The sequence below is a fragment of the Corvus kubaryi genome, unplaced genomic scaffold, assembly GCF_017639235.1.
Source record: "Corvus kubaryi isolate FWS band 111438036 unplaced genomic scaffold, C.kubaryi_AGA036_p1.0 split1-65, whole genome shotgun sequence".
NCBI classification, from domain to species: Eukaryota; Metazoa; Chordata; class Aves; order Passeriformes; family Corvidae; genus Corvus; species Corvus kubaryi.
In genome coordinates, this window is record NW_024582080.1 from 2,576,582 (window position 1) to 2,602,109 (window position 25,528).

At 45.9% G+C, this 25,528-nt stretch overlaps 1 protein-coding gene across 1 annotated transcript in view; it reads left to right on the forward strand.

The window, feature by feature from the left end:
* Positions 1-685: 685 nt before the first annotated feature.
* FOXO1 (forkhead box O1) overlaps positions 686-25,528 on the forward strand; it is a 64,942-nt gene continuing 40,099 nt past the window's right edge. Inside the window, exon 1 of the mRNA XM_042014131.1 lies at positions 686-1,571. Coding sequence (XP_041870065.1) covers positions 966-1,571 — 606 coding nt within the window. The 5' untranslated portion in view covers positions 686-965. The remainder of the gene's footprint in view (positions 1,572-25,528) is intronic.

Below are 25,528 nucleotides of genomic sequence, written 5' to 3' on the forward strand. Positions count from 1 at the left end.
CAGCCGAAGGGGAGATTTATCACTTCGGGAGGTGCAGACACTTTTTGGCGAGGAGCCGGCCAGGGAAGGAGGGAGGGAGGGAGGGGGGGAGCGAGGCAGGGCAGCTGTCGCAGCCCCCGGTCCGATGTGCGGGGCTGCCAGGGCCCTGCGGGCCGGGCAGCCGGGCGGCAGCAGCGCTCCTCACGGAGCCAGCGATGCCGGGATGCTGGTGGGAACGGGGAGACGCCCCCCGCTCCCGCGCACTCCCCCAGCCGCCCCGCTGCAGCCGAGGGATGCTCCCAGGTCCCCGCTCATCCCCGGCGGCGACACGCACCGGGCCCGTCGATGCGGGCGGCAGGACCCCGCCGGTAGCGACTGAGGCAGAAACCCTCGCGGGGGCATTTTCCGTGGCCATCCCCCCGCGGATGGCCGTGAGAGCACTTACTGCCTTTGGGCAGCCCCGGCCGCGGCGGGCACCGCCGGCTGCCCGCTCGCCGCTTCTCTCCCCGCTGCGCCGCCGGGAAACAAAAACCACCCAGAAGCAGCACGGGGGCACCGGCACCCTCCTGCCAAACCGGCCCCGCGGCGGGAGGCGGGCGGCGGCGCGGCGCTGCCATTGGCGCGGCGCGGGCCGTCCCTCCCCACCGGGAGGAGGAGGAGGAGGAGGAGGGAGGCTGGAGGCGGGCCCGCGCGGGGCGGTCGCTCCAGTCGGTGCGCGCCGGGCGGCCGGGTGGCTGCTGTTGCAGTTGCCGCGCGGAGGGCAGGGATCCAGGAGCCGGGGCAGGGGCAGGGTTTAGGGCGGCGGGGCCGGGAGGTCAGGCCGGAGGTTTAGGGCAGCGGGGCCAGGAGAGGTGGTGGTCGCGCCGTCGGGGCCGCGCCGATCCGCGCCCGGAGCCTGCATGGGGCGGCGGCGCTGAGCCCAAGCCGCCCCACTGCTGCTGCCGCCGCCGCCGCCGCCGCCGCCGCGCTCCCGCCCCGGCCCCGCCATGGCCGAAGCACCGCAGCTGGTGGACATCGACCCCGACTTCGAGCCGCTGCCGCGGCCCCGCTCCTGCACCTGGCCTCTGCCGCGGCCGGAGTTCAACCCCCCCAGCTCGGCCACCTCCAGCCCGGCGCCGTCGTGCGGCGGGCAGCCCGATGGGGCGGCCGGAGCCGCGGCCGGGGCCGGGGCCGCTGCCTCGGGAGCGCTGAGCGCCGACTTCATCAGCAACCTCAGCCTGCTAGAGGAGAGCGAGGACTTCGCGCCGCTGCCCCCCGCCGCCGCCCCCCCGGAGGCTGCCGCCTGCCGCTGCGGGGACTTCCCGGCGCCCGAGGCCGGCTGCCGCCTCCACCCGCCGGGACCGCCGCCGGTGCCGCCGGTGCCGCCGCCTGTGGCCGGTCTGTCACCGGGCCCCGTGGCCGGGCAGCCCCGCAAGAGCAGCTCGTCGCGGCGCAACGCGTGGGGCAACCTGTCCTACGCGGACCTCATCACCAAGGCCATCGAGAGCTCCCCCGAGAAGCGGCTCACCCTCTCCCAGATCTACGAGTGGATGGTCAAGAGCGTCCCCTACTTCAAGGATAAGGGCGACAGCAACAGCTCAGCCGGCTGGAAGGTAAGAGGCGGGTGGTCGGGGACGCCCCGTCGGAGCGGGGTCCCGGGAGGCTCCGCCGCCCCCGGGCAGGAGCCGCGGCGCTGCAGGCGGCTGGCCACGCCACCCTCCCCGGCTGCATGATGCCCGCCGCGCAGCCTGCAGTGCTCCGGCTCCGCGCTTGCAGTTTAACCTCACATTTCTACTTTTTTTCACCTTTCCAAAGGGAGAACCTCTGAGGCAGAAAAGCGTTCTAGCCCTCCCGCCGGTGGGGCGCTGGAGGAACCGGGGCCGCCCCCCCGCTCTCCGCCCCCCCAGCCCTGCCCCGCCGAAAGCAAAAGTTCACGCGGTGTCACGGCGCCGTCCCTGGGCAAAGCCGGCGGGAGCGCCGCGGCCTCTTGCTCCTACGGGCCGTCCGGCGGGGCCCGGGGTTAGCACCCGTGTGCTGGGAGTGCCGCGGGAGTGCCGCGGGAGCTCCGACGCGGCCCCGGCGCTGCCCGGACCTGGGCTGGGAACGGGGGTGGTCCGTGCCGCCGTCCGCCCCGGCGCGGCGGGGCTTTGCCGTCGGGCGGCGGAGCGGGGACAGAGGCAAACAGGGGTGGGGAAAGAGCGGAGGCAGAACAAGGGTTGCAGAAATACGGTGTGTTTAATGAGTAAGCCGCAGTATTTGTCCTGATGGCTTTGTTAAACTTGAGTTGCGGGAGCGTCTTTCTCGTGTTACGTTGTGGGACGGAGCTCCCTCGTTCCCTGCCTCCCGCAGCGCAGTCCCTGCCGTCTCACCGGAGCGGTGGGAGCAACCTGTTGGCGGCCGGGATTTGTGCTCAGCCCCACGCCTGCGGCAGCCGCAGCCGGTGCTGCCCGGAGCCCCGCGGTGGGATCGGCTGCGGCGCTGCCACCCCAGCGCCCGGGGCATCCGCTCGCTTGGTCCCGGGGGACCCGCGGGCACGGCTGCCTCCCAGACAGCTGCGGGGCGAGCCAGGCGAAGCTGCGCTTGGGGCTGTGTGGCCGGGGTGGCAGCGCCAGGCCCATGGTACCCTCCAGCTTTGCATCCCCGTGGGTGATAAAGGCTTAGCGCTGCTGCGAATAAATTCTCTCTCTCCGAGGCCTTTGTCCAGAAAGTGTCACCCACCCGTGTCCCCGTGCGCGGCGAAGGCTCCGCCGGGTTTCGTGACACTGTTGCGTGAGAGCATTGTCAGAAAGAGCTTGTGCCATCAGCGTGCAGGCAGAGCCTCCTCCGCCCTGTGAGGGATTAAATGATGGCAATAAATGTGTGAGGTGCGCGCACCTAGCGCGGCATCGGCGCGCTGTGGTGTGTTCGGGACTTAGTTCTAGTTAGGGCCAAAGTATTTGCTTCGCTTTCTAGTATTTGTATTATCTGTCTTTTTCTTTTTTTTTTTTTAAGTGTAAACCTAAATCCTGTATTTATGTATTTTTAATTGTACCGCTAGGAATGTTTGTTACATCAGATTTTTGTAAATTTCTGTTTTCCTAGAGGTAGGCAATATCCTGCTAAGGAAATGCAGATTAATCTGTAACGCATTTTCAGCTGAAAGCTTTTAGGGCTTTTAGAAGTAGTTTGTAAGTTTCTATTGATGTGTTGGACTAAAAAATTTAAAGGATAATTGTCTGAAGCCATCTGTCATGAAAAATTTCAATAGGAGTGAAGTAAGTGACTGATAGCTGACAACTTTTAAATAAGGTAACTTGTCACTTGAAAATGCTGGGTTTTTTTCCAGTGGTATTTTAGTCTCCTTAAGTGCCTTTTCAGAATGAGTAGAAGGGAACTAAAATCCAAACAAACCAAAATAAAATTAAAGAGCTCCCAAATTCAAGCGAGCAAATAAGAAACGCTGAAATAAGAAAACTGTGTAACTTACTAGGTGCTTCCTATTTTATTACTGCTCGTCCTGTGGTGCTTCAGCAAGGAAGAAGTCTCGCACACCTCCCTCTAACAGATTGAGCACATCCTATGCCCACATACCTCTGCTGTGACAGGAAGAACCGCTACTGGTGTATTTTTTGGCTGCAGTACTCTCTGGTAGAGTGCAGTGCATCCCCTGCCACTGCCGGTGGGTGAATACACATGTACTCTCCTTCCATAATTAAACAGTCACTGTGTTGTGCATCAGGCACGTGTTGCCCCCATCCCTTTGGCTGCATAACTGCCGCGCTGCTCTGGAAGTAGCAGGCTTGCAGGTTTTACCTTGGCTTGAGCCAAGGAAGAGCAGAGTTTCTTAAGCACACTTTCAAGTTTAGTTACCAGCAGCCACTGGGTGTCAACCCTGTAGTTGACCCGGCTGAGGGTGCAGCCCGTTTGCCTTGTTTATCACCGATTCTCCGCGGCTCAGCTTGAGTAAGATTACTTTTATTTTTTTCCAGATTGGGAGCTGTTGGTTTGCCCGTGGTCTGGGGACCTGCTGTAGGTGCAGGCGTAGGGCTGGGAGCGAAGCCTGAGTCAGCCGAGGGCCCCGCAGAGGAGGAACATCGCTCCAGAGATGAGCACAGATTAGCGACCGACTTTTCTGCTGACAGAGGCAGTGTGGGTTCGCCTCAGAGCCTGGCACTGGCTTAGGGCTTGGGAGTACATTCAGCACTGCTGACGCAGGCTGAGAAACGGGGGGTAATTTTTTTTCCCCTTAAGTAAAACTTCGAGACACTTGGTCTTGTTGGGGTTTACAAGTGCAATAAAGCACCTTTCAGATTCTTCACAAAGTGTATGAAATACACAAGAACTGAAAAAGAACGTGCACTTTCTGCATAGTGGCAAGGCTGTGTTTCTCAGCCAGAAGTTGAGGGCTAACTGCTCTAATGCTTGTGAATATGTACTGCCCTGATTTAATATGTGATGTCGAGCTGCTTTTTCATTTTTCACTGAAGAAAGTTCAGAGGTGTCAGCATTATCTGTTAGGAGCTCAAAACGGCATGCAAGCTCTTCTGAATAAAAACAGTAAAATAAAAATGGCTTGTAAAATAAGGGTATAAGCCAAAGGTATTAACATTAAATTATCAGTAACATAAAATTGTTTAAGTAGATAAAATTGTTCTCAGCTATACATACATAGTAGTTTATTCCAGACTTTCTTGTCACAAACTCTGCTTTATGAACAAATCCTGTGTTGAACTCTAAGGGAGCAAAGTCCCCATGACCCCCCATGGGGTGGCTGCCTTGAAAGAAGCCCTTGGGATGTGCTCTGCCAGACTTGCTGCATTGTTGGTTGTGAATGAGTGCCGATAGTGACCGGTGTTGCTCAGAGAAAGTCGAAGCAAGAACAAGATCTGCTTCAGAGATAACAAATTGTTGTGAAGGTTGCAGGGAAGAATGAAACTTCTCTCGTAGTATAGCAGTCAAGTAAAAGCAACATTTTTCCTTACCTGTGATAGTGGAAGACACAAGGCTTAAGACAGAAGAGACAAGAACTCCACCGCAGCTGTAGATAACAATTTTTTGACACAAATATGATTGCTTTTTGGCTAATCATCATATATAAAATAGAAAACATCTCTGTGATGTGCATATTTCATGATGTCTTTGCGTTATGGCAAGTGTTGAGATTTATTGTAAAGGAGCTGTCACAGTTAAGCTTCCTTGAATGGTCTCATCCTTTCAGTCTGCTTTTGAAAATGGGTTCAAATAAAACCCTGTAACTTTCTTGAACAGGAGACATGGAGTTTTGGTGTTACTCATCTGGAGGTGGATGTGTTGTTGATTTTTCTTAGTGGCAAGTGTTAAGGTCCCATGGGCACATATACCTCCTGGACTTCTAGTCCCAAGGAAACTTGTTCGCCTAAATTGACTTGCTACCATTGTAGAAGGAATGAGAATAGATATCTAGCTGGAGAAGGATGAATGGATGTAAGCCTGAAAGCCTGAGGACAAAACAGGCATAGGACAGGTGCTTTGGGTGGCCTTATCATAGGAGTTCTCTGTGGTCAGCACTATTTTGTAATGAATCGGTCTCCATGCCTGAAATGAAATTCTGGGTTGTTCTGATTCTGTTGTATTTGGTTTGAAAATCACAGGTAGTAAAAAATATTAGAAGGACTGAAAAATCAAGAATAATCTTCACAGAAGTTGTTTAAAGCTTTTGAATCTAGATCAGCGAACAGTTTAAGTTGTGGAAATTTGAATTATTTATTTAAAGTGGAATGAGTATATAGAATCACAGAATCATGAAACAGTTTGGATTGGAAGGGGTCTTAAAGATCATCTTTGTGAGGTTTCTATTATGCATTTTTTTAACTTTTTTTTTAGATGGAAAGATCTCAATTGAAGATCGCCTTTAACTCAGAGTGTGTATTCCCTCAGTACTGGTTACATACCTGTGGGCATTTACCTCTGTCCCTTAAGATGCTTCCCCAGGTGATTTGTGGACCCCCAGCATCATGCATTATGTTACACTTTCATACAGCACACACACATGCATATGCAGGTAGAAGTGTGTGTGTTTGGCTTTCTGTCTGTGGATTCTGTCAGGGTAAATGCTATACAGTCATACCTTTTTACATGTGGCAGATAGCCTCAAGAGCTGCAGTAGAGTCTGCTCTGCCATGACACCTGGCTTCAACCCACCCTGTTGTGAGAAAACTATTTAGTGTCTTGCATACCTGCTCACTGCCACCAAAATGCATCTTGTAGCAGTCTACGTTGTCTGTGAGTTACCTTGCATTTTGCTTAGTTTCAGGTGTGAAAGTTCAGCTTAATCTTTGCAGGTGCAAGGTGCTCTCCTCACCTGTGCCTGAATAACTCATGGCGAAGCTGCGTCAGTGGTTTTGAGCTTCCCATCAGGGCCTTGAATTATGTTTTAATTTTATCTTAATTTTCTTTGCCCATTTTCTGTTTGCTGTGGTATCTGTTCAGCTACTCGCATGATTATTGTTGCAGTGGGGATACTGCAACATGCATATATCAAACCAGGAGTCCCGTGGAAAGGAAATATATACGGACAGTCAGATTCTTGATAGCTGTTTCAGAGAGATGTTTATTTCTCCAGCCGCATGGCCGGGGCTCTGCCCAGGAACTGTTCCAGTCACGGGACCAAGGGTCCTTCTGCCCGCGCAGGGAACACAAACCAACCAATGGGAACGAGGCTGAGCAGGGGCAGGGAAACCCTGTGTCTCCCCTCAGGGCCTCTCCCAGGGCTACACGGCAGGGGAGGGACCCCAACACCTCACCCGTTTTATTTTAATAAAAGGAGAATGAAAACAACTGGATAAACATAACAAGAACAGTTTCAAAACAAAACAAGCCACCCTCCTGAGTCTTTAAATGTCCAAACAGATTCTGTGGAACATCTTAGGGCTGACAGAAGGGAGACAGGACTCTCCGGGCATGCTTTGTGGGGAAACTGAGGCAGGAGAGGGTTTAACTTCTTCCCTCCCCCTTTTCATCCCCCATTCGGCATTAGAAAGGGATTTTTGGGGAAACAATTGGCAAAAGCATGGTTTTATGAGGGAAACCATGGGTGAAAAAACGGATTGGGAATACACTGGGGGTAATAGGACATAGGGTAAAAGGGAAAGGTGGGATTAGGAAAGGGAGACTGTAGGGGGGGCTTACAATGGAAATACTGTCTAACATAACTCCGATTTTTTGCATATATACTGCCTTTTACAGGAACACCATCAGGCCCAGTGACCTGCGATGCTTGTAACCCTTTTCTACCTCGTATAATTTTGAATTCCACTACCTCTCCATCTCCCAAGCTTGGGATGCATTTTTCAGGGTTATTCTTTTTAATAGCAGTTCTATGCACGAATATGTCTTGCTGGTTGTCACACCTTGTTATAAAACCATAATTTTGCTTAACATTATACCATTTTACTATCCCTAAGGTCTTAGTTACTATGATCTTTTTCCGAGTGGCTGCTGTTTTTTGTCTCGCTGCGTCTTTGCTCTCTCCTTCGGTCGCTCCCGTGTTGGAATTGTCGGGGCTGCTCGTGCCTGCGCGCTCTTCCCGGGGTCGCGTTCGGGGCTGCGAGGGCCGGGCCGGGCCGCGCCGCTCAGTTCTCCGTGCGTCGCCTCCTCTGGTCGCAGCTTCGCTGCCGATGCCGGGCGCTGCACCCACATCTTGGCCGCGCCCCCGAGTGACGACTCCCCTGCGCCCTGCTCCAGCGCGCGTCTCGGCTGGGCCCGGCTCCGTTCTACCGCCGCCGCTGCCGCCGCCCGCGCGCCGCCCCTCTCGGTCGGGCATTCACGGGGCTCGCTCCACCACGCGCTGCGCGGGGCCGGGCGGGCACTGCCGGGTCCCGCCGCGCCTCGCTCCGCCACCGACACTGCGGCTCACGTGGCTCCGCCCGCGGGCGGGAACTGCCTCGCTGCTGCTCGCAGAGCGCTCGGCGCACGTGGCCTGGGCCGCATGGTCCCTGCGCCAGGCTTCCCTTCACCAGGACACAGCTGACATTGCTCAACAGTCTCGGTAATTAAATAATATTCACGAAAATATTCTTCCATCGGCATATATTTTGACTCTAGTATTAACTGTGTCCAAACGGTTTTCCAAAAGCCCTTGGTAAGAATTAAATCCCAAGAAACATAGAAAAAGTTCTTAAACAACCATGCCAGGAAGTGTTTCAGTTCTTTTTGAGCTTGAATCAAGCTAAAATTTACAAATCGTTGTTCAAGAATCATTTTAAGTTTAAGATAAATGTCCATATGCGGCTCTGAGAGCCAACAGTCTTCCCACGGTTCCTCCATAGTTTAGATATGGAATAGCAAAGCAAAACCAAGAAGAGGAATCCAAAGTTTCCAGGGTTTACTCACACAAATCAGTCGCTTAGGGATCGGGGATCGTTCTGCTCACAATTTTCCACCATTATGTTGCAGTGGGGATACTGCAACACGCATGTATCAAACCAGGAGTCCCGTGGAAAGGAAATATGTATGGACAGACAGATTCTTGATAGCTGTTTCAGAGAGATGTTTATTTCTCCAGCCGCATGGCCGGGGCTCTGCCGAGGAACTGTTCCAGTCACCGGCCCAAGGGTCCTTCTGCCCGCGCAGGGGAACACAAACCAACCAATGGGAACGAGGCTGAGCAGGGGCAGGGAAGCCCCGTGTCTGTGCCCTCAGGGCCCCTCTCCCAGGGCTACATGGCAGGGGAGGGACCCCAACAGATTATAGGTAAGACTAAACAACAAAACAAAATGTGTGAGTGGCTTTGTATACTGACATAATGAACTAAATTTTCCCGAAGTGCCTGACTTTAAAGAACTTCACTACAAAGACGAGCTAACTGCTCTCTGCTGCCGTATTTTTTATGGCACGCTCAGCTGCCTCCTTATTATCATTATTTTCGTATCACATGGTTTTACAAGTTGTTGGTGAAGTTGGTCGTTTGGGGAACTGGAGCTTTTTGCTGCCTGTGATGGAAAGGGGAAGCAGTATGGTGCAAGGAGATAAAGATGTTTGGATAAGGTATGTGAGATTGTTTTCTTTTTCTCTTTTTCCTTTTTTCTTTTTAATACAATGGTCAACAATAATATAGGAAATACTTTTGGTGGTTTGGGTTTTTCAATAAGGCTCCAGAAATTATGTAGTATTGAGTTGTCTGCTGAGATCTTTTCGATTTCCAAAGCATGATGTTGCCTAAATACGTGTGTCTCTGTTTACCCAACTGGAGAATCATTTTGTAGAATAAGTGCTTGGCTTCTGGAATAAAAATGCAGATTTTGCAGCCACACATTTGTGAAATATGTAGGGCTGTGGCTAGAGAGATTCAACCCTCAACCCCTTCTGTTTTGGGAAAAAGTTCATATATGAAACAAGGATTTCTAATGGAAATGTTTTTAATAACCTTGAGTAATGAATAATAAAGTAAGACATAGTAAATATAACCTGATGAATAGTTTATTGTTTTCCTCTTTCAGAAATATGTAAAAGATGGATATATTTACTTAATTGTCAGCTCTTGTGAGGAAGGAACTTCAAATCACTGATGCTGGCTGCAGCTAGTCATATTTAAGCATATGGTAGTGCATACTAATATTTTAATGAATTTTGTAGCATTTTGTTTGTCATTCTGGTTGCTAAAATGGGTCTTAAGTATTGGGGAAACACTGCTCTTGGTGATATAGGTTGCACTTCAGAAATTAAGTGCACTGGAAAGAGTCACATTTTGAAGAACAGCATCTCTGCTGTTCCATAGAGAGCTTCAGCATGAATTGAATTGATCTGTGATGATAAGTGCTATTCACATTTAAGTATTATTTCTAAATCTACTCAGTAAACATTAATCATGTGTGTTCATCAAACAAAGGTGCATCATTCCTGCGCTGTAGTTTGTGATATGCAGATGTCTGAAGTGAGCAGTGCAGCAGCATGAGGTTTCTTGGTTGGTCTCCTTTCCTAACGGAGAAGGAATAAGAACTAAGATGCTTTTACTGGATTGATTTTTATCTTCTAAGAACTTCATTAAGCCTCATGCTTGTTCTGGGTTTCAGTAGTGGGTACCGGTCTTTACTAGATTGCTTAAAATGATACCTAAGGAGGCACATGTGATGAGTTTTGAAGCACTTCTGTAATGAATGGTGAAGGCTTAGCAATGCTTTGTTTTGTGGTACATGGGACCAGAAGTAGCTCTAGCTTTAAAAATACAGTCACTCAAAACCTCCTGGGACTCTTACAGCTGCTGCATCAGACAGAGATTAGGAATTGCTGGAGGAGTGGAGGGCAGCACTGGGTTTGCTTGGACAACTTACTGCGTTGTTAAAGGCATCTTGCATCACTGCACAGTATCAATGATGTTACAGTTCTGTCTGAAAATATGTCTTACTGTAGAGTTAGTTAAAGGTACAAGTCTTCTCTTACTCTAGTCTTAGAAACCCAGTTTATGGGGATGCTAGGAATCCATGCAGCTGGAAGTGCATTCAGTCCTGTTGCTGCTTTAAGACAGCATGCCAGGGATGGCTGTGATTGCATTTCTAAGTAGCCCATGTTTCTCCAAGTGCTTTACTGGTGTGTGCAATGTAGGCTTATGTTGGTGTGAGCATGTGGGACTCCTTTTTAGTTTTGTCAAGGCTGTTGCTACATAGGTCTACAGGGTGTAGATTCTGGGGCCTGGCACATGCATACTTGAGAGACTATACTGGGGTCATAGTCTCTGAAATAGTACATATTCAGATTTAAATTTGGACTGATTACTAGAAAAGTGCTTGCAAGCAGAGGTGCCTTTAACCATAATATTTGCTGGCTAAGTGATATCTTCTAGCTGTGCTCTGTAATATGCAAGAATTCTTATTTTATTAGCATCTTAATTATTTTTTGGTATCTTTCTCAGAGGCCACTTAGTGCCAGGCCTCCTTGCTGCTTCTGCACCAGGATGTGAAATGATGAAGTGGGCTGCACTCTGCTTCTTGCATGCTGGTGTCTCTCTTAGAAAATGTTACAGATGCCCCTCCTTCAATTCAGTTGCTACCAGAATGAGGTTTTTATCATGCATGGAAATGAGGAAATTAAAACCTTTTTTTAATGAAATGAGCGGTGTATATACATGTCGGAGTGATACGTGTGAGCAGCCTTTGTGCTGTCCATGGAAACTGTGGTTCTGGGGAAAGTTGAAAGTGTATGAGGCAGGAGATGCAGAGGCAGCTGCTTGCTGGTGAGGCTGACCTGTTACTTCCGTAGCCAAGCAGTATTGGTGCCGCTCTCATTCCTCTGTTGATGCTGCAGAAGAGGGTGACAAGTGAGCAAAAGTGCTGTATCTGGGAGAGCCCTACACCACTCCTGCTCACCTGGAGGTGGTTGTAAATTTCCACGCTGGAGCTGGCCCTGTGTGGATGGGCAGCAGCTCCTGGGCAGCCCCACTTGCCGATTCTGCTGGCAGAACCCCCTGCTGATGGTCTCTGCTTTGTGCCCCCCAGCATAGGCAGGACATTGGGCCCTTTAGTCTATATGTGACCTATTGGAATTTATACAGCAAAGGAGGGTCGTTGCTTTTGCTTTTTTTTTTTTTTTTTTTTTTTTAAAGGGGAGCTCTGGGGCGTTGGAGTATGGCCATTAATTTTGTAGGAGAAACTCAGAAGTGTGAAGTGCGTGCTTTTTTCCCTTCCTGCATAAGGGGTGTACACATAATTCAGAATGGGGACTCTGTCAATATACTGTTGGCGGTCTCACTTGCCGTGGCAAGGTGGCAACTCCTTCAGTTTTCTTGTGCTTAACTCCTGAAACTGGGACGTGGGTGGGGTTTCACTTACCCATCACTGACTTTTCAAACTGTGCAGTTAGATAAGACTGAAGCAACTTGCTATAAATGTGGTGACTTGTTAAACCGCATTTATTGTGCAAATGAGCTTACATCCTGCAAGATCAGCAGAAATGCTTGGTGTTTGCCTGGATGAAAATTAATTAAAATTTGGCGACTGAAATTAAAGGAATGGATTTGTTGCCCATTGTGTTACACGAATCTGCCTTTCAGTTCCCACAGTGGGAATTAGCACAGTTGCAAGTGGTTTTTTGGCATATGTGAGTTTTAAGTCGGTGCTAAGTTCTGGCATCCGTAGCCGCCTTAGATTTTTTCTGCCCTTTAATATGTGTTAAATATATATGAAGTCCCTAATGGGAGTAAGGATACTAACAATCCAAAAATATACTGTTGTGGTGGTGGTGTAGGCTCATTTGCCTGTAGCTTGCATTTGCTTAAAACTGATATGAGTTAATCTGCTAATTTGATTGTAATTGTTAGAATTTAAAAAAAAAAAACTACCGGTACCATACATATCTTGGGTATATATCCAGATTTGAATTTTGATTGCCTAAAGCATACTTACAGACTGAGATCTTTAGTGTTTGCCAACTAAATTATATCTTATAGCAATGCTTTGCAATATATAGAAACTCCTAATTAGATATTCAAAAAATGAAGATGCTGTTATTCAGACATGCTTCATAGCAGGCCTCCGCAGTTCTACGCTGTCACGATGTGAAAGGATTATGTACGCTGTGCTCCTGCTCACTGTTAAACGTGTTGATTTCTCTTTCCAAAAATATTCTCTTTAAATCTGAACCTTCAAGTTCAATGTAATTATTTGCCACCCCCCAACCTCTTCTCCCAGAAAACCTGGCTCTCTTAAGGCATCATGGTGGTGCTCTGAGGCAAGAGGGATTCTATGTGCTGTTGTTGTGTACGCCTGGGAAGCCGCAATTAGCAGGTGTAATTCGTAAGTGTTTGGTTAGATCTTCTCTTCTTTCCTTGCCCCTTCACACCGTTCCCCTGCAGGACTGCCCTACGAGGCTCCAGTGTCTGAGCACTGTGGGGCTGAGGGCTGCTCCCAAGTGCCCCTGGCCGCCGTCCTCACGGGTGCCAGCTTTGGAAGGTGTAGAGAGGTATGAGCACAAGGCTGCATGGGGAAGCTTGGAGCCTGGCTTCTGCCCCAGTGCTGGCAGGGTGCTGCTGTGCAGATTTCAGGGAGTGTTTGAGCCGTGACCTGGCAGCTGCCTTGCCAGGAGCAGAGCCCACCAGTTGCGTCCTGCTGAAACGCTTCCGTCTCCCAGGCCTGTTTGTGGGTACTTTTCTGCTTACTGCTCAGGTGTGAAGAGGAGGTCAGGGAAAGTAATTATATTTCCTCTTTGCAGTTACCAGAGAAGTTTGTAGTGATTCACTGAATAGATTTCTCACTACTTAGATCAGTTAAGGTACATCCCTTTCCCACTCCAGAGGATACCATGCTGCTGCCTTTGCTCCTCAGTAAGATCTTTCAATGTCTCTGGAGGTTTAGGTGAGGACAGCAATGCTTGTGCTAACATGCAAGATTTAAACTGAAAGAGAGTAGATTTAGATTAGATATTAGGAAGAAATTTTTTACTGTTAGGGTGGTGAAGCACTGGCACAGTTTGCCCAGAGAAGTTGTGGATGTCCTGTCCCTGGGAGTATTCAAGGCCAGGGACTTTGAGCAGCCTGGTCTAGTGGAAAGTGTTCCTGCCTGTGGTGGTAGGGTTGGAACATGATTATTTTTAAGGTCCCTTCCATCCCAAACCATTTTATGATTCTATGAAGTGTTGTTTTAAGGTAAATAATGTTTATTGATTGAATTCATTATTATTACTACTCATTATTTTTAGATTGATTATTATTACTACTAATTTTTTAAAACGATGTGGTCTTAAGGAAGGTTAAATTGTCAGAGCCAGGTCAGGCTCATATATTTGCAGCTGCTCCTATGCTTGCCCTGCTTCTTTGAGCTGAGCTGATGTGTCTGCAGCTCTAACCAGAAGCTATTTGAAATTCAGGATGAGGATGCAGCCTCATGTGTGATCTGATCAAATTGTGTTACATAAATTAAACATAATTAAAAATGCACTACACATTTCTATCTATCCAGATATATTTAGATTTTGATTAATATCTAGAAATATATAGTGGAGGAAGATATACCAAAAAAAACCCAATTTATTTACTTTTTTTTTTTTTGGATGTGAAAACCCAGAGTGTGGCTGAATGTTTAACTTAGAGCAGCTTTACTTTTTTATAGTCGTTATGGTATCTTGGTCCTGCCATCACTGGGATGGTGTTAAGGCAGAGCTGGAAGCCACTTCAGTGTTTTAGATGCTTGGAAACCTCAGAGATAGATGGAGATGGCTGAACCAGGAGCTTTCTCTTTTCACTTAGTTTGGGGGATTAATTTTATTGCTTTTTTCTCCTTTTTCCTTGATGAGTATGTGCAGCCTCTGAGTAAAACTATGGTGTCAGGTTTTTATGGCTGAGGGTCTACCTTTGTGGTGAGAGCTGAGCATCTCTCCTGGCATTATGTGAGTGTATATTCTGGCTGGTGGGGTTTTAATGCTGATCTAGGGTCTGGTCCCTGGTACTGTTTGTGTTTTGTGTCCTCCTTATGCACAGGTGTGATAAATCCACTAAATGCGGCCCTGAAATACAAACGAGGATGGGAGTTCAGAGCAGTATTTTAAAGTGCAGCCTGTTGCAATTGATTTTGGGAAAAATCAAGAGATGCTATCTTAATGCAGGCTTCTCCATGCTTGTTAGGAAACTTGAGTCACTCTTGAATAATCCAGTTTGTACAGTCTATGAAAACCTGATACTGTGCTCTTGCCTATTTCTTCTTTACAGTTCTGTGGCAATGACATAGTCATAAGCATTAAGAGGAGAAACCATAATCTTCTCTGCTTGCAGCCCAAGCCAACGCTAGTCATCCCCTGATGCTATGAAGTCATTCTTTGCTTTGAGGTTTCTAACTAAAACTCTGTTCCAAATGTCTGCTCTGGGTGAGCAATAGAGGCATTAGGGAAGGAGTCCTGGTGCCCTCCCCGCTGCCTTCGACCTCTCTTCAGACCATCCTCCTGTGGCCAAGGAGACCACTCCTGCAAAATCCACGTTTTCCCTTGACAGTGATCCCTCTTTCCCACTTCTGGAGCTCTGGAACAGAAGATGTAAATGAATGTGCAATGATTGCACAACCTGGTTATGCAACGAGGCTGACGTGGTAGCATATACATGTGTAGAAAACGCCTTTTTGAAGAGATGACATTAAGCACAGTTTCACCACCTTCTCCCCAAAGATGAGGGCAACTGCATTACTGGCTTCACCTGGTTAACTTGCATATTAAAGCACACCAAATACTCAGCTTCTGTTGACTGAGGATTATTGTTGATGGAGCAGAAAAATAAATCAGTTCTTGTGGACTGTTTATTTGGGAAAGAGTTTTTTAGCTTGGGGCCCAGAGCCCAGGCGATCAAGACTACTCAGTCCTGGGGCAGTGTGCTGCACTGTAGTGTTTTTTACTGTCAGCATAATCTGAACCACCTAAGAGTGTGGTTTTTTTCCTTTTTTTCAAATGAGTGATGGCATTTCAGTTGGAGGCATCCTGTGCTACTCCAATAGGTCGTTGAGCAAGTGCTCAGCATTCCTTGCATCTGGGAACCCAATTCCTTGCTTCCTATAGTTTTTAATTTCTCTGGAAGAAGACATGCAGCACTGCTGACTCTTGTCTTTTGTGTGAAGCAGGGGGACTCATGGCATGGTGCTTTTATTGCATTTTTGAGGCAGGCTGCTTAGTAAGGCTGCCCTAACGCTGAATGTGATGCAGCCATTTGTTTTGTCACTTCCCTGGCAAGTTACTCTGTGTGCCATGTCGGCTGATGGGCATAATTACTGATACCTTGGGGCAAGGACAGACTTCCTGAGGTCCCGTCTTCTGTGTTTTCCACTGAGCAGATTTGCATTCAGCTACTGGGCATGTGGAAAGTTGTTCTCCTAGCTAAGATGTGCAGTCTCTAGAAACCGAATCTCTCCCATCTCACCTGAAATGGCTGAGGCTGTTAACATGATGTCCTGTCACTCTTGGCCTGACTGTGGCTAATACATTTTTACTTATGTGTGGGAAAACAATCCTTCTTGTGCCCCAGTTGCTTCCCTTGCTTCTGCAATAATTCCTGCTAGGTAGAACCAGTAAGCGATGTTATCTTCATGTGTAGTGCTTGTTGCTGATTGAAAGGAAAATTCTGCAAACTAAGCAAGTAGACTGACCTGACGACTCCTCATGACAACTGCCTACTTTTAGTTAACATTCAGAATATTTTTATCCTAGTTTACTCCTTAGAGGCTAATAGAGTGCTGCTAGAGTAATTTTCAGATGAATCATGCCATCTGCCATGCATGCTTTGCTGTTTCAGCAGTAGGGGAGGAGAGAGAAGATATACATACAGTAGTTTGAAACAGTATGTTTGCATTCTCTCTAAAACCAATTTAAGTTTCAAAGGTGTTTTTTTGTTGTTGTTGTGCTTTTTTTTGCTTGTTTGGATTTTTTTTGGGTGTGTGTTTTTGTTTTTGTTTTTTTTCCTACCAGGCACTTTATATTTCTTGCTTTGGCTATGAGTTTAACAGGGGGTTCCAGCACTGATACTGATCTGTTGGGTGGTCAGTGCCAAACTTTGCAGAAGCACTCTAGACATGCTTGATCTGAGTTGCTAGTGAGTTAATGAGGACCATTGCAAAGTCCTTTTTTGAAAATACAGTTCAAATGTTGAGCATTTGGGTTTCCAAATTGAGCCAGCTAGAATTTGCACCCTGCTAAAAACAAAAGATAATAATAAAAAAAATTAGTAGAGCAGTAGAACTTGTGGGTTTAGCCTGGGAGTTTGGAAGGAAAGGTTGCTTGTGGAATAAGTTCTGTGGGGCTCATGTTCTCCTGAGCCAGGGGAGGAGTGTCCCCAGCATGCAGCCATCCTACCTGAGAGAAAGTGCAAACTGGTGCTTGGAACTGAAAGTTCATAACCACATTGGATGTGTCGCGTTCCATGTTGTGTTTTGTCCAGAGGCAATTATTTGGGAGACTAGCCAATCTGTTATTAAGTTTCATGGGTTTGGGTTTGGAGAGGGCTAGAATCATAATCTTGAGGAGTTTGTATGTCAACCCTATGTCATCTTTGAGAACCAGGCTGTGATATTAGATAATGCTTTAACTATAACCAGGCAGAGTAAATTCTTCTGTTCTAATACATTAAAAAATCTTCCCTTGCTGCTGTCCCAAAGATCTTATTTTTTCATAAAATAATTTGGCTGATGAACCATTTGCACTGAAAAGTACTAATAGATTGTGTGCTTTGTTCATGTCTTTAAGCTTTTTCCAACTGTTTCAACTCATGTGCTTGGTTTTAGTGCCCTGACAACTGTATTTAAAGAAATTGAGAGCAGAATACTGAAATGTGGAGCAATTAAACTGTTTTCTTCTCTATTCATGAGTTTCACCCCTGCTCCTCAAGGGATTGATACATCTGGTAAACTCCACTTAATTATGTGAGGTCAGTTGAAGGCTTGAGCAATAGCATGCTCTCTTTTTCAGGCGAGAGGGACAATTTTTAAATGCCAGGAATCAAAAGCAAGGACTGCTTGCCAATGGAGAGGAGTTGTTGCACCGAATATCGAGCTGACATCCAAGCAGATCTCTGCTACCCTTAGATGAGGATTAGTTTATGCCCTGAAGCAAACAGATTATTAACTCTTGTAATTTTATTTTAGCATGTTTAACAACAGATACCGTTGCTTATAAAACCCATTTAATCCTTTTTTAATCACTGCAAGTCATTTTTCCAGCAGTTATCCTGCAGCCATGGGTTCCAATGGTTAGTTATTTACTGAGCAAAACATAGTGAATATCTGTTTGCCTGTGTGTATTTTAAGTCATTCTTTAATGCCTTGGATTCAAGTTTAAAATAAAAAAGTCAAAGATAAAGAAAAAAGTTGGGCCTCTATTTCTCTTGCCTTTCCTCCATCTTTATTCCCCAACTCTTCAAATACCTGCATCATCCCCTTTTTTTCCTCTTTACTCTTTGTATGCTCTCTGCTGCATCTTCAATTCCCCTTCAGTTTTCCCTGGCCATTGCTGTTGCTGATGTGAAAGAGCAGCATGATGTGAATCAGGAGATAATCCCAGCAGATTTCTATTAGCTTGGGCTTTGCTCTGTGCCTCAAGGCAGTTATTGATAAATAGCAGCCTTGTATTAGGGGATGTCTAAACAGGAGCACGTGACTGCCCTCTGCACTGGATTTGAGAACATAGGAAATAGCAATGGTGGCGGTGGCATCATGATGCTCTTAGAGGAGGCAGTGCCTTCTCTTAGAGCTAAGGGTGCCATGGGGGAAAGACTGGCAAGCTTTCAGGTGTGCAGGAGGTTCTTCCTGTGTGAAATAAAAGCTGTCAACATCAAAAACTATATGGCCAAGAAGAAATACTTCCATTTCCAAAGATGATGAGAGCAAGAACATCATTGGCAGGTGTAGAGAAGGGACACCAGGGGAGGCAGAAGCCTGAATGGCTTTCCTAAGTGAGAGGGATGAAAGCTGTTGGAGTTTAGAGAGGTTGGTAGGAGCAGAGGAAAAGAAAAACCTGCACAGTTATTGCTATCATTGCTTATCTTTTACCCCTGTTTCCTGCCTACTCCTGGGGCAAGAGCTGGTATTTCCTGTACTTTCCATTGCCAACTAGCTACCGTGCCGTGCAGTGCAGGTGCTCAGCAAAAAAACTGATGCTGCAGCCTGTCCTTCAGTAACCAGGCTGGAGTGAAAGTGCACCAAACCTCTTAATTATCAAGTTATCATACAGGGTGAGACAGAGGTAAGAAGTAACTGACACCAAAAATCGCTTACCAGGTTAGGCGTCTTTAGCTAGGCATGATGTGTAAAAGTACCAGCACATGATGGACGCACGAAATACAATGCGCCCAGAACGAGGGGTGGAGAGCCTCAAGCTTTTTCAGGTTTGTTGCTCAGTCCTGGGATCTTTCAGCATCTTGCAAAAATCTGTCCTCTCCGTGCCAGCCACTGGCATGCAATGTAGCAGTGCTGCCTTGTGTGTGAGGGTAATTTCGAGTTCTGTCTGGTGTGTGTCTGAAATGAGGGTGCGTGTCATAGAAACACAGAATTGTTCAGGCTGGAAAAGACCTTTATGTATATGTATAAAAACCACTTCCTAGTGCAGTGTGAAAGGTTAGGAGTGAGAATGAGACAGTGGTAACATTTATGTGTTTCTGACTGTAGGAGCTTTGTCTCTTGGCTCTGATTAAGCCAGTGTTTAGCCCGTGAAGATATTTTTTCCTTTAACATTGGGAGATCTGCTATTACAAGCGATTTTGCCATCGGGGCCTTGAATACCTGACTGACTTGAAATAATTTGATTAGTCTGTCTTCTGCTGGGAGAATCCCTTGCTCAGGCCTATCCCAGGGATAAATGAATCATGCACAGCAGAAATTGAAATTGCCAATAAAGGCTTTAAGTTTGTTGCTAGTAAGTGACTGTTAAATGAGCTTTGCTGTGGGATATGTGCCTTTTCCTAGAAATGTCTTTAACGTGGACTGAATTATACAGAACTATTAAACTTCTTTCCAAATTTAAGGAAAAATCCCAGAGGCTGGAATGCTTTTATAGTCAGAAACTTCTGACCAAGTTTATTGGTAGTGCTGCTGATCTGCTAGACTACCACCTACACTAAATTTTATTATGTGAGGAATAAAGCATATGTCTACTGAATATTCCCTCTCTGCCGTGTAAACCATGTGTTAATGTTCACATAGGCAACACCAATAAGAAAAATAGATTTTGCTTACTGTTTAAGGTTTGACTTCATCTCGTACTGGCAGCCTGGGGGTCACGTGTGTAACTGCTGATGTGAACCAATTGTGGGAGAGTGCAGTAAGGTTCTGAGGTTCCTCTGCAGCAGCAAAGCTTCCCCAACTGATTAGTTGGTGTGGACACCACAGTCCCTTTCTGAACAATGTGTGAGGCTTCCTGCAGGTTCCTTCCAGTTAGGAAGGAACCTTTATTCAAGCGTAGTGCTTCCTATCCATTTGTTGACTTTTGTGATTCGAAGTACCTGTTGGTGTTGCAAGGAAAGCCCTTGGGTAGCTGTAGAAGGGAAAGAAGATAGCTGGGTGTGAAGAGGGTTATGTAGTCTTGCTTTTAGCTTAGAAGGCTGGTCTGTGTGGGATTGGTAGTTGGTGGAGGGGAATAGGTTCCTGTTCTAAGTGTTCACAAGGACGAACTTCATCAGGCAGAGTAATTCCTGAGAAAGGAGGCAGCCCTTGTGACCTTCCATACATAGAGGTCTTTTTAGACTCAAATTTTGAGACACCATTAGCTTAGGGAAGAGGCCAAGGGACAACTTCAAGTGTTGACAAAATAATGTCATCAGATTCAGGCCTGTAGTCCCAAGTGCATGGGACTAAGATGGTATCTTGGACCATGTTGTTTCCAGCTCATGTGCAGATTTTGCGTTTTGACTCCAGAGGGGACTGGCCCAATTTGACATGTTGTCCAGACACTGAGAGTTTAGGAACCTCTGGGTTTTTCTCTGTACAGGCTATAGTTTGGCAAACTGATTTGGAAACCAAGATCTGAGTATCTTCTTGCTCATACCACAGTGGCCACTAAAGGACTGGAAAGAAGGTTCTGTAAGAAGGATTAAAAAAGCAAGTATCTTCTAGTCTGTAGAGAAATCCCAGGTTTCACTTAGGATAGTAACAGTATGCTCCTCCAAGGAGGTAGAAAGGTGAGAGCCATACATGGGGTTTAACCCACACCTAACTCCCTGCTTGCCAGCACGGAAGCCTTAACTCTGGTCTCCTAAATACTGAGCACAACCACACAATTCACACACAGCAGAGGTGTTTTTTTTTTTTTTCCCAGATAAATGGCGTAACTTCCATGCATATGCGGTCCAAGACGTTTGTCACCCTTTTCCCTTTTGAAAGCAAGACCAGGGGTACACAGCAGTATGATGTGTCCCAGTTGCATATGATGAGTTACGTTCTTTGAGCCAGAGATGGCCATGACATCCATCAGTCTTGGGCCTGCCTCCTTCCAGGACGGATGTAGGGCATATCTGAACTGCAAGTAGTTCTGTGCTTTCTAGAAAGTCTGCAAAGGCTGGATGGTCTTGATATAGGAACAAAAACTGTAACGTGCTGGTAACCTCAGAGGGTTGCAGAGACATTTTCTCGTGTTTGGGAGTAGTAGAGTTTTGAAAATCAAAGCAAACAAATGTGTTCTGATTGTGGTGTTTGTAAGAAAAGGCAAGAGAGGAAATGAGAAAGACTTTGAAATGAGTTAAATCACGAGTGCCATGAGTTGTTACGTTTTTCTGTTTTTTTTCCTCTGTAAAATCCTGCTTTCTGTCATTGAGGCTTAGTTAGGAAAGTTTTACTTTCTAAAGAGAAGACAATATGTGTCACAAAGAAAAGGAATATCTTAAAGGTATGTAATCTGCAACGTAATGGAAGGGTTTGTTATGGAGAAGATCTGCAACCGTAAGACCTTATAGGATTTCCTATCAGTTCAAACAAACAATCATTGCCTGGAAGCATGAACTCTTCATTAACATTGTAAATGTTAAAGAATAAAAAAGAATAAAAGAAAAAGATACAGAATTAAATGCATGTCAAAAAGAAGCTGCGATTAATAAGAAAGATAACTTGCTATGAGTTGTATTTCAGGAAGTAAATATACCCATTTAGAAAATTAATAAAAAGAGTTAAAGGAAAAGCTTGTGTAATTCAAAGCTTGTGTGCTTTTTCCAACTTTGTTGTTCAGTACAAGGTATGACAACTGTCTGCAAATCTTGTCTTTAGATAAATATATTCTTTTCTGTGATCTTTGGGTCAGAAGGAAGGATTTTTTTTCTCTTACTGGTACAGGATAGAAAAGAGCAGACTTTTGCTTTCAGAAACAGCACTGTGTAATGTCACTGAACATATCTGTTCACATCACAAGCCAAAATGGAAATAAAATTTAAAAAGTCCAGGAGCTTAAAATGAACCATTCTTCCTGCATTTTTAAGGGTTGAAGTCCAAAGTGTGAAAGGGATTAAAAATTCTAAATGTATCTGGGGGATATTTATAAACCCCAGTTTCTTACCATTCCAATTGCTGAGCATTTTGTTCTTCTCTGTAGTGTTGTCATCGAAGTTGTTTTGATTTGTAACACTTCCTTGAAGTGTAGCTCTGATGTGAGATGTGGCCCAAAAAATATGGAAACTTTGCTCAGTTTAGAAAAAACCCTTAATGAGTCACAAGGCAGTAATGAATCCAGCTTCTGTGCTCATCACTGGAGTATTCATTATTATGGATGTCATAAAACATCATAAAAAAGAAAAGGTTTGGTTCAAGAGTTAAGTAACCATGCTTGGGTTTGCCTGTTTACTTCCTGGTGGGTAGCAGCTTGCTGGCCAGTCCAAGCTCTTTTATGGACCTGGCGGATGCCCCAAGGAACATTGTTTAGGAGGGGCTGAAGGATGCTGTGGAGTTTGGGGGCCTTTCAGTTGAGGCTTGCAGTATTTGGGGGCTGCTAAAGATAAAGGAGTGAAAGTAGCAAAGTTGGGGATGGGGTACAGATTGTGGGATTGAGGTTATACCCATGGGAAGCTGTGGGTTACATGTTGTGGGGGGGTGATGGTGTGGGTTGATCTGCAGGAGACCATGACATGGTTTGTTGTGCTTGCATAGGTTCACATGCCAATATTTTTACTTATTTTGGCATGCATTTCTGTTGAATGGCAATGGAGAGGAGCAATTGCAAGGGGGACACCTTGAATGTGTCAGAAACCATCACAGAATGGTGTGAAGCCTAGGGACAGGCCCAGGAGGAGAGGGGTTTCAGTGTCCCTGCTGGTGGTGGTGGGGCAGCTGAGGAGGAGCACAGGCCTGGAGCAGTGTGGGGACTGGTGGTGGAACCTGGAGCTGAATCTGGGACCATGAGTCAAAGTCCCATGACTCCATTGCAAGATCATTAGCCCTTTTAAGTAGCTGCCAAGAATTAGGGCTGATGGATAGCACCAGAACAGAACTCAAATTATTCGGGGTTTTCAGCTAGAAAACAGCATGGGGTGGAAACCAGCACTGCAGTGTCTCACAGGCAAACTCTGGTGTGGCAAAACGTGCCTAGGATGAAAATGCCTGTCCTGCTGCAGTTGTAGCTCTGCGCCCTGGCCACTGCTACCCACAGGATGTTGGTGTTTTAAAGGTCATAATAAAATTGAGCTACCAAAGCATGCATAAGAAGCTGCAGAAAGGATATGCAAGAAGTGAAAATAGTTCATTTGTACGTTAAAACTGTACATTTAAAAAAATTTCATTCAAGAGACACCACTCTAAAAGTAATTTTATGCTTTAATCTGCAATTTTGGTATAGTATTGGTCATAAATAACTTAGTTATTGATTACCAGTTCATTAGCAGTAGTACTCTGGGAATTAACATTTGTTTTTCCTACTCCAGTCTAAATTATTAATTTATAATTCGTTGTTCTACATATAAAGCAGAAAGATGGGAGGAATTTTTTTCCCCTACAATAAAATGTTGGAGAAATTTTATTTTCTTAGAGCATGTTATTTTAATTCAAAGAATTTTTTATTCTTTGTGAGTCTAATGTCAATTACTGTGTCTTTCAAATATGCAGAGTCATAGAACTTGCAATCCTTTTGGACAGATATTTCTCTGAAAACAATGAGGGCTGTGTTTGTGATATTCACTCCCATTTTTTTTTCCTTAATAATTTCTGCAAATACTCTCTATTTGTATTTTCTACTATTTTAGGTACTTTTATTTATTTTTTGAGAATGGGTGTTACTTAAAAATTTAATAGTTTGCTTATAGATTTTCCTTTATTTTTCTGGTTTTTATATATTATTCTGTTGTTTAAAGTATTCTACATATGTAGGCCACTCTTGTGTGTATAAAAATACATGTGCTCCAAATTTGAGCTTGAAATAATCGTCTTAGTATATCGGTACTTTTTGTCTAAGTCTGTAAAATAAGATGCTTATTTTCTTCCACTTGTTACTGTCCATCCAGTTTGCAAAAAGCTTAAAGGCCTGATTGCACCTTGCTTACAATACTCCTGCTGTTATATATTTCTGTGCTAAGTAAAGGATGAGTTTTTTTGAGTTGCTAGTGTCTCATGGGTCTCTTAACAGCTTTCAAGGGGACGTTTTGTGTGGTTTGTGTGTAGTGTTGGGGCAGACCTGACAGAAGTAGGGCACTGTTTGCTTGCCAACAATGTGCGAAGCAAGAGATGGCATCTTTCCTCTGGAGTTCACAGCTAGAGGTCTTGAGTGTGCAAACACGCCACTTGAGTTGTCGGCGTGTTGTGAACACTGGGACCTGACTAAAGACAGCTTTTTGGGAGCAAAAGTGCTTCAAGGTTAGAGCCTAGACCTTTACCTCAGCTCAGGCAACCTGTTGTTTACAGGAGCCAAGTGTTGGAATCACTTTGGCAGAGAGACTATTTGTCACAAATTTTGTGTTCTTCAGCTGTTTGTGCAGTATTTTTTCTTCTGTATTTTTTCCTAAGGTATTGTTTTTGTAGGCCATGTTGAAAACATGCTGTTTTTTCTTTTCTAATTTGATTGTAATAAGGGCTTTGTTAATCAAAAATAAGTGCAATAAGGCAGAATGAGTTGGTTATTTTTACATTTTCCTGTTTAAAAAAAAAGCCTCAGTAAGTGAGCCACAATGAGCCGTGATGTATTTCCTCCATCAGGATGGAGAATAAGCCATTTATTATTTCAGCTCTGACTCACAGTGAACCTGCTGACACCGAGACATTTTATAATCATAAGGAACAGGTTAGGGCAGTAACTTGGACGCCAGGCTGGGGATTACCTACTTATTACACTGTTTTACAACCTGGATACTTTAGGTTTTCTGGCAGAATGTCCTAAACCTCACACTAAACATCACGTTGCTATTGTACAATTACTGCTTGCAGGTCTTGGCTGTAGGTGGTGCCAGCTAGACAGATGCCTTCATTATAATTATCCTTTTTGCTATATATAAAGATTTCATCCCTTTAATCCATGTAAAATTTACTGCTCTTGAAAGTAACACTAATAGTTATACTTCTCACCCTTCCTCCTTGTCCTATGTTGTTCCCAAACTGACTGGGGCTGGGCTTGCTCAATCCAGAAATGGAAGATTTCCAAGGAGAGCCTGGGTTCTGCGGGAAGCAGCGTTGATGATAACAGACGGTGCTGGTGGTCACTGCACAGTCCCCTGACACAGTCTTTGAGAACAGCAGTGCTAACTCCAGTGTCCTGGCCAAACTCCAGCTGAATAATTACTTTCTGGCTGCCTTGAATTCCTCTACAGCTTCAGCTGGAGAAGTTGAGCTTCATTTCCCTTCTTGTAAACAATCCTGTGGTGTTGAAGCGAAGTCGCTGCTTCACCGCACCTCAGAGGTAACTGTTTTGCCATTGGGTGAGTGGCTTTGACCTTGCACTTGTGCATAGCCTGAGAAATGCTTGGGTGCGTTTTTGGATGATAAGTCCTGGCTTTCGTTCTTTGCATTCATAAAGGCATCTATCCCATCATCTTCGATGCTTGTGTATGTCCTGGGAATAAAAATAACCAGAATTTGGGTGTTTGATTGGCCAAGCCAGCTCCTAAAATGCTCCTTTTACTGTGACATGTGTGACATCATCTTGTACGCTACTTTTTCAGTAAGAGCCTATTTATTGCATTTACTGATGAATGAGGGCATCT